Genomic DNA, 9,295 nt, shown 5'->3' with positions numbered 1-9,295 from the left:
GAATAATAATTCATAAAACGTAACAACTAATTGGCTAGGTAATAAACAGAAAAAATGAAAAAGAAGCAAACTTCAAAGATAAATATCTTTGTGGCAATATGCGTGTGCATTATAATATACTGGTAGTATGCAACGGTGATAGAACGAAGAAATCAACGACGGCGGGACTCCCTATAGCCACGTTTCGCGTTAAACGCGATCCTTTGCTTTCATGTTGTTTCAGTGTCTTCCTTTTAGAACGCGTCCAACGTTGAGTTAACACGTTAGCTGCTGCGTAAATTGATTGTACATGTGTCTCTTGCGAACGGTACAAGGCGCATAAGCGAGGGTAGTTAGTCGTGTGTGAATAAGTGTATTGCTTCCGCCAACTCTTACACCAACCAACGAATCTCCAATTACTATCGTACAAAATTTATCGGACTATATAAAATCAAAGAATTTGACTTTCGAATTCAAACTAAATATTACTTAAACACTTTTTTCTAGCACTTAACGAATAATTCAATGTTCCGTTAAATGTACGTGTGCTTATCAATATAAAATTATCCAACATTTAAATCTGTATACGCATGAGTAATGCGATTGATTAGTGAATTAACAAACGACTGAATTATTCATCTTTCATGTTTGAACATCTTTGTGTTTATTTTGAATATAAGTTTTCATTAAGTTTTAACGGCAATTGTATAAATGCGTAAGTTATGTATAATTATTTGTACCTTACATTTGTAATGTACTGTTTTTACCAAGTTGTCCCAGTGTTGAACTGTCTGTTGACAATAGAAAAATGATTGTAGGGTAAAAAAGAAAAAGAGAAAAATCCGTTAATTAGGATCTTTTAAGATTTCGCGTTTGTAAGTAATCGTTTGAATATCGCGTGAAAGTTGATTGCTAAAATGCTGATATTCGAAATCCCTGCAAGATTATCGGATGATCATATTATTGATTCGATGTTGGAAAGATCGCGGCTGATTGCAACTTTGCTTCCAATAAAATGAATGTTTACATTGAAATACGCCTAATAGTTATTTTTTAGTATTTGTCTTTAGTCTCAGTTCGTATATTAACATTAGTTTCTTTAAATTTAATTTGCTTATTGTTGAAGTGAAAAATTTGTTTTTCTCATTGTTCAAACATTGTTGGGATTTCCTGATAGCCACCTGTAATTGTGAACAATTAAAAGGATATCTCTTGACAGTTTCAATGGTCAATTAACGTTTCAAGCATAGTATATACGTTAATATTAATAAGTTGTTAGTTATCTCTAGTTGATAAGTTAGATTATCTAAAATATAGTACTTCTCTATTTTCTCAATGTGTCCGGTTAATGTCTATTATATTTTTTTCTGCATGTTTGACAGGTATATATATATATAAAGTTTGAAAAGTATAATATTAAATACTCTATTGTATTAGTAGTAGTGGTAAAGGTAATTATCTTTTTAACGGTTCGTTAGTAAATTTTTATATAGATTAAATTTACATTTAAATTCCATTGATAGTTATATCGATAGTGGACTTATGAAACGAGATATATCCTGTATTTGGAAATATTGGTAAATCATAATTATGGAATCGAATACTTCATGCAAATGTGATATGTATATATGAAATAAAATAAATACATTTAACATGAAATATTGTTATCATGTCCTTATACATATTTTAAGCCGAGTTCCTGAAACGATGGACAGTGGCGCGTACATGTACTTCTTACATGTATATACTGTGGGATGAATACAGAAAGAGAAGTTGACGACGAAATTAAGAGAAACGTTTGATTTTTAGTAACCTTATCCTTGGAGAGTTTCGATATTTTCAAGATGCATCTCGCAAACAATTATGGCGTCCAGTGTAAAAGTTTTACAGTCAGATAACCTATAAAAGAAACATGGGGAAATTGAACGTGACAATTTTACGTTATTTAACCCGAGATGATTTTCGTGTTTTGACAGCGGCAAGTATATGTATTTTATCAATGATATGTATAATTTAATTAATGTCGTATTGCACTGTATGTATTACTTTTTATCCGATGTTTGTTCGATACAATTTGAGGTTATACTCGAACATTAGAGATTTTACCTTTGAACTTACGATATGTAGAAAGAAAGGAAAAATTGATCCTTTGAATGTATTATTGAAATATGTATTATCGAAATTTTTGTCGAAACATATGTATATTAGATATAGCTTGATTTTTATACATGCATTATATATTTATATTCGATATATATTGTACGGAAAATGTACCGAATCCTGTAGCAAAACAGATCTGACATGCTCATTATGGACTCGTTTATGGACTGTTGCTTTCAGTTAAAAAAGTGATATAACATTATGTGATGATTGTTTAATCGACAGATTGAAATGGGAATGAAGAATCATGAACTTGTTCCCGCGTCACTTGCTGCTCAGATAGCAAACTTGCGATACGGTGGTGTTCATAAATTAATGAAGGAATTGTGCAAGCATAGACTCCTGAGTTACGAACGTGGGAAACATTGTTAGTTGATGTTAAGAAAGGACTATTTGAATGAATAAATAAAGGACGTAAAGGCAAGGATTGTAACATATTTATGGTATTTTTTGTAGACGATGGTTACCGTTTGACAAATGCTGGCTATGATTATTTAGCGCTGAAAGTTTTAGCCCAAAGAGGTACCGTTGCATCTTTTGGCAATCAAATTGGCGTGGGAAAAGAATCTAATATTTACATAGTTGCCGACGAAGAAGGAAATCCAGTGTGTTTAAAACTACACAGATTAGGTAGAACTTGTTTCAGAAATATCAAAAGTAAAAGAGATTATCACGAACATAGAAAATCGGCGTCATGGTTATATCTATCGAGAATATCGGCGACAAGAGAATTTGCGTACATGAAAGCACTTTTCGATCGAGGATTTCCAGTACCGAAACCAATCGATCTCAACAGACATTGCGTTGTTATGGAGCTGGTTGAAGGTGGACCTCTGTAGGTGAAATTACTATTTCTTATATTAGGCGCGATCTGGATGAAGGATGAAGGATGAAATGTATACGTGGTTGTAGGTGCGGCGTGTACGAAGTGGACGACGTTGAATCTTTGTACGACGAATTAATGAATTTGATCGTAAAACTTGGAAACCATGGAGTAATTCATGGTGATTTCAACGAATTTAATATCATGATAACAAACAGCAGGAAAGCAGTTCTTATTGATTTTCCACAGATGATCTCGACAGAACACGCGGAGGGTAAAAATTATTTCGAGAGAGACGTGAATTGTGTTCGTGATTTTTTCAAAAGACGGTTCGCTTACGAAAGCGAGTTGTACCCAACGTTTGAAGATATTTCGTAAGTGATGCGAAGCATGTAAAAGGGAAACTATGATTTAGTAAAAATTTGACCAGTGGGTAGAAGTTTCTTGTTTCTGATGTATTTATGTTTAGGAGGGAGGACTGCATCGACGTAGAAATTAAGGCGAGCGGTGTTACGAAAGAGATGGAGAAAGATCTTTTAAGAGAAGTGGGAATGATGGAAGCAGAAGAGGAGGAGGGAATTGAAGAAGAATGCAAGGAGGAGAATAGGCAGGAAGGGAAGAAAAGTATGGACAAGGATGAAATAAATGATTTGCAAGTTCAAGTGGAGAACTCTGTGATGAACGAATTTTTATGTAGAGTGAAAGAAGAATCGGTACCGGTTGCGACACCTTTAGAAGACAATCATATTATAGAAGAAGGTGTTAAAAATATCGATGTAAATAAGTCGATGGAATGGTTAAAAAATGGAAAATTTGACGATTTAAATGTAAAAGACAAGGTGGAAGAGTGTACCGATTCGTTTTCTGCTGTGGAAAGGTTTGATTCAGAGGAAGAACATTTACGAACAGAATTGACCGATTCAAGAAGCATGTACAGTATCAGTACAGCTTCTACGATTGCACCTGAAGTAATTAAGAAAAGGGTGAAAGCATCTCTGCAAAGACGCGAAAAAAGAGACGAACAATCGAGAAGGGTTGTTGCGAAAGGTGAGGCAAATGCGGTAACTAGAGTGAGAAGAGAAAACAGGGATACGATTAAGCAATCGACAGGAATATGGGGTTGGGAATAAGATGCGTACATCTTTGTTATTTAAGGTGTAGATAATTTCCAAGGAAAAAATATAAAAAGAAGAGCGAACAACAAATACATGGAAATATTTAATAAAATTTTCTTTGTTCTTAAATGAAAATATTTTCTTTACCAGCGTAATTGTATGCATCGCAAGTATTACGTATTCGCAAGGAGTACGATTTAGCGTAACGTAAAGAGAGTAGGAGTGAACGAAAACGGACAAGATTGAACTGTTTTTTGCTCTAGTACAAGTTGGTGCACGTGTTGTTAACAGCAGTTCTTAATCTTTCAACAATAACATTTTCTTCCTTATACAACCCCTTCCATTCTTCCTCACCCATTCCTCTTGATCGCGCGCCGCGATCTTTCTACTTTTACAAATAACGTTTCATTCTTGATACGTAACCTGTAAGTACCTAATAGAACGAACTCGGAAGAGAGAGGTAGCGTAAATACTACTAAACTAATTTTCGACAAGAAAAATATGTTTTTGTCGAAATTTCTGTTAACACACTTGGAATACAGATAAAGTTTAATTGATATACCGTTATATTTCTTATTACGTTGATTTTATTTATCCGAAAGAATACAGGGTTATAGGGTATCGATACATGTCCTTAGTAATTCTTTTCGCTCTCCCCATATTAGGACACTCGGGGCGGCGTATCCGATATTGCGGAATTATACGTGTAAATTTCCGAAAGAAAATGTAACAGTATTATGAAATTAGCATTATGCAGATAAGATAACGTTTTGCTTGTTTGAAATTAGATGTGAAGGTCGAAAGTTGCATACAAACATATACGTAGATAATCGTTGGATTTTGTTCACATTCAGAACGGAGGAATTCATGTTTAAAAACAGTCAGCTTCGGCGATACGAGAAATATAATAATTCGACTGTTCTAAACATACTTACGCGCTATGTATAAAATGTAAAAAGATTCTGTAAACGAATTCTTCTATTTTTCTATTGAAAATTCTATCAGCATTTGACTGGATCAAGATTAGCTTAAAGCGTATTATGGAAATATTGGCGCGGACGTTTAATCGCTGTTGATAAAGCGTTACACACGAATACATAATGTATCGATTACAAGAAACATTGAGAGATGATAGTAAAGGTTAAGACACAACGAAGTACCTATCTCCGTGGAAAATTATCCAGACGAGAAATTGTTCACCTTATCTCGTCGGAATGATTTAGTTTTCATACGTGTATTATTTCACAACGGATCAACGACCCTGAACTCTGAATCGAATCCACGAACACATCGAAACGAAGGGGTAGGGGAAGAGAGAGAGAGAGAGAGAGAAAATGGAGAAGTTCTTATATATAGATCGCGCGCGCGCTCTTCTTTCCTAGTTGCAGTTTATCGTTCCACCACCGTTCTTCCGCCAACTTCCGTTAAATTCCGTGAAATTTCGCGAAATATCTCATACGGGTTTCGTACGCTCTGGTATCACTCGATTGCAATGGACACCAACATTTCGCCTTCCTTCCAGAATGAATCCAATCTCACCGCTATTCTCTACGGTATCAACGATATTAGACTGGTTAGTATCGATAATTTACCTTCCGGAAATCTCCCTTTATGCTCGTTCTACTTATCACTTCTCGATAGCGAGCACTTGGCGTGATCTTGAAATACAACGACAACGGTGAGAATAAGAGGCGTGGAAAGTGACAAGAGAGTGATAGATGTTCACTCGAAAATTTTTCCAAGTTGTTCTATTCTGTGTTAGGGTAGGGTAGCGCGTGGTTACTATTTCCATGGAAATAGCAACGTTAGAAAAGAAAAGAAGGTGAACATGCTTATATTTATCACTGTGTTGTTTGTAAGATCTTCTAGAAAGAAAGGCCCGTATCCACGGAGATAGGTTGGAAGATCTTTCGCGGATACTTGTAACGCTATATGTATGTATATTAGTACTTCTACTTGTAGTAAAAATTCATGTTACAGAATAGCTGATATAAAACTTCAACTAATAATAACTAATAATAAAATAAAAGAGTAGGAATATAACGATAAATGAGATGAAGAGTTTTACAGAATACCGGATACGGGGGTTTCATGAGTCGGAACAATAGTACTACATCATTCGATGTTTTCGACTACATGCATTTATGTATCTTGCGTATCTCTCAGAGATATCGCGATCGCTTAATATCTGCTTTCGTTGGTTCCTAAAGCGAGTGGGTAGTTTGTAAAATAGGAAATAATTCGCCTCCTGAAATTTCAGAAAGAAACTCCGATCGAGGAACCGGACCAGAATGGTAAGCTGGAATTTCTTAATTTTATTGTTACACCAAATGGAAAGCACATTTTCCAACCTTTTACACCGTTTCTTTTCTATCTCAGAGGTACTTATGGAGATGGGTTGCGTTGGAATCTGTGGTTCCGACGTGCATTACTTGGTAAACGGAAGAATAGGTGACTTTGTGGTGCGTGAACCGATGATCATAGGTCACGAGTCCTCGGGCGTGGTCGTGAAGCTTGGGAAGAACGTGAAAAATTTGAAGGTAAATTATCGATAGATCGATAGATCGATAGATCGATAGATCGAAGGGCAATCAAGGACGAATGCTTGAAATTTGTAGGTGGGCGATCGAGTGGCGATCGAGCCCGGGGTATCCTGTAGAGTGTGTAAATTTTGCAAAGAAGGACGTTACAATTTGTGCAAGGAAATTGTGTTTTGCGCTACTCCTCCGGTACACGGTAATTTGAGACGTTTCTACAAACACGCCGCTGACTTTTGTTTCAAGTGAGTGAACGTTAAGTTGGTAATTGCAATTTTCCGTCTCGATCTAATAGTTGATTGAATATGCGCATACGTATGCACCGACGGCTGCACGCAATTTATCAATTACAGCGAGCGGCGCTCGTAACTGTGAAAATTGTCGGTTTACATTGCAGATTACCGGATTATGTGACACTGGCTGAAGGAGCACTGCTCGAACCGCTATCCGTTGGCGTGCACGCGTGCAAACGTGCAAACATTAGCATTGGCTCGAAGGTTTTGATCTTAGGAGCCGGCCCGATCGGCCTGCTATCGTTATTGGTAGCGAAAACTATGGGTGCCAGTCAAATCGTTATTACCGGTACGTTTCTCTTTCTCCCTGCACAGTAATAGTAAACGTAAATACTAAACGTTGGATCTTCTTTCGTAGATTTGTTACAAAGCAGATTGAATCTTGCGAAGAAACTCGGCGCCGATGAAACGTTGTTGCTGAGAAAAGAGGACCCGGAGCCGGCAGTTGTGCAAAGAATTCACAAGCTTTTCGGAGACGAGCCCGACAAAACGATCGATGCGTGTGGCGCACAGTCTACGATTCGTCTGGCGATTTACGTAAGTCCTTCTCTGCCATTTATGCCAGATCACCGACAATCCACTCACCGATAATTGCCGATTTTTAGGCAACTAAAGCTGGCGGAGTAGCAGTTTTAGTAGGAATGGGTCCACCCGAGGTGAAAATTCCATTGATCACCGCTCTCGTAAAGGAAGTGGACATTAGAGGAGTGTTCCGATACGCAAACGAGTACGTATTATTATCTGTGCTTTAAAGAAAAATTGTGAGTTGAAAATTAAAGGTGGGTTACTTAAGGCTTTAATTTACGACTTCGATGCTTTTTACTCATTTACCGTTTTCTCCCAGTTACGCTGACGCGTTAGATCTTCTGGCGACTCGAAAGATAGACGTGAAACCATTGATAACTCATAATTACAAGATGGAAGATACCGTTCAAGCCTTCGAAACTGCCAAATCGGGGCAAAGTGACGTCGTTAAGGTGATGATACACTGTAACGCAAGTGACCAGAAGAAAAGTAGCTTTTCTTAACGCTTTTCGTGTGCGCTACGACGAGAGCCGGTAACTGAAATGTTTCGCAATGAAATGTAAAAATTGACCATGTTGTATTATCCGATGACTATCTTGAACTTGTTGTATACGTGTGGCTTATGGGAGATTAACCATTTAACGCTCGCGCCGAAACGTCCGATACGTTCGCCGCACGCCAGTTTTCTTACTCTACCCGTTCACATTTAGATACGAATCGAAGCTATATTTTCTATTAAAACGTATACATACGCACATTGCCTTTCTGACTCTATCCCCCGTATGTTCGACGAATGAAATATCCACAATCTTCCTTTCGATAGTTTTCACTTTTATTTTCTTCTTTTTATCCTTATTTATCCATTTTTTTTACTTAAATCGAACTAAATTTTTTAATAACTTTTGCAAACAGAATGTTTTCTGTCCCTTTATGCGTTTGTAAAAATAAATTTGAAAAAAATGTGAGCGTTAAGAGGTTAAGCAGCTGACTTACATACTTAAGTAAATACGTACTGACAGAACGTGAAAATGAATTATACGTTGTTGGAATATTTCGAGAAAACGATAAACTACAGTACAAGAACATATATGTAAGTAACCTTTGTCAGAGAGAGAGTTATTTGGTAACGCGCGCGACATTGACAGTGGTGAACAAAGTGAGAGCGAATTCGTAGGAAGGCGGAGGACGGTATGGAAGGTATGTCGAGTGCTGCCTTTCAACGATGAAAGGACGAATCAGAATTATTCGCGAGGAGAAACTTAACCATCTGTGATATTGTCTGGTAACAATGACGCTGCATGACTTCTTCTATTAGCCTTCTACGTTACCGAGTGCCACTTAAAACGCGCAGTCTGTTTTCGAGCTATGTATATGTACATACTTATGTACTCTGTTGTACTCGAAACCGAAGCTCGCCCCTTTTGTCAAGATACGCAACACGTACGAGTAAACTACCGCACTTTATTTTCACTTTAGTATTTTATTCGTAATTTTTTTCGTTCATCGCCAGTGCATCTCCAGTGCATCGCCAGTGCATCGCCAGTGTATCGCCAGTGCATCGCGAATATATGTAATAGTTTTACGCACATTCGTCGGAGAACTGTGAAAATTGAAAGTAAAAGACTGTATTTAAAATTTCACGTTCTTTTTTTGAAACTTTCGTATACTATTTTCCACATTTCCACGTTGTTCTGTTCCCTCCTTGAAATAATAGAAAGGTGTATAGTTTTGAATAATACAGAGTACTTAGGGGGGAAAGAATCTTGGATTCTACACGGTAGATGAAGGTAGGATAGGAGTGAATCGACTGGAGGTACGTAAATAAATTGAAGGAATTTTAAAAGAAGTCAACGACGCGCTTAA

At 37.0% G+C, this 9,295-nt stretch overlaps 2 protein-coding genes across 3 annotated transcripts; both read left to right on the top strand.

Annotated features, from left to right (window-relative positions):
- Positions 1-1,891: 1,891 nt before the first annotated feature.
- Positions 1,892-4,158, top strand: LOC108577196 (serine/threonine-protein kinase RIO2). The gene is made up of 6 exons (XM_017940312.1): positions 1,892-1,957; positions 2,365-2,506; positions 2,596-2,974; positions 3,052-3,336; positions 3,432-3,758; positions 3,840-4,158. Exons 1-6 carry the CDS (start codon positions 1,892-1,894, stop codon positions 4,090-4,092), a joined length of 1,452 nt encoding a protein of 483 aa, XP_017795801.1. The 3' UTR covers positions 4,093-4,158.
- Positions 4,159-5,443: 1,285 nt separating this feature from the next.
- On the top strand, positions 5,444-8,187 carry LOC108577188 (sorbitol dehydrogenase-like). Of its 2 annotated transcripts, none has more exons than XM_017940300.1 (8): positions 5,444-5,650; positions 6,338-6,371; positions 6,457-6,617; positions 6,696-6,859; positions 7,012-7,196; positions 7,266-7,444; positions 7,513-7,634; positions 7,752-8,187. In XM_017940300.1, the coding sequence occupies exons 1-8, from the start codon at positions 5,570-5,572 to the stop codon at positions 7,933-7,935; spliced, it is 1,110 nt and encodes a 369-aa protein (XP_017795789.1). In that variant the 5' UTR covers positions 5,444-5,569; the 3' UTR covers positions 7,936-8,187. The 2 variants fall into 2 exon arrangements, with proteins under 2 accessions (XP_017795789.1, XP_017795790.1); XM_017940301.1 differs by having other exon boundaries at positions 5,444-5,654; positions 6,342-6,371.
- Positions 8,188-9,295: the final 1,108 nt, after the last annotated feature.

The sequence above is a fragment of the Habropoda laboriosa genome, unplaced genomic scaffold (genome assembly GCF_001263275.1).
Source record: "Habropoda laboriosa isolate 0110345459 unplaced genomic scaffold, ASM126327v1 scaffold597, whole genome shotgun sequence".
In the NCBI taxonomy this organism is placed as follows: domain Eukaryota; kingdom Metazoa; phylum Arthropoda; class Insecta; order Hymenoptera; family Apidae; genus Habropoda; species Habropoda laboriosa.
The sequence above is the reverse complement of the archived record's forward strand: the minus strand, read 5'-3'. Positions and strand labels throughout refer to the sequence as shown.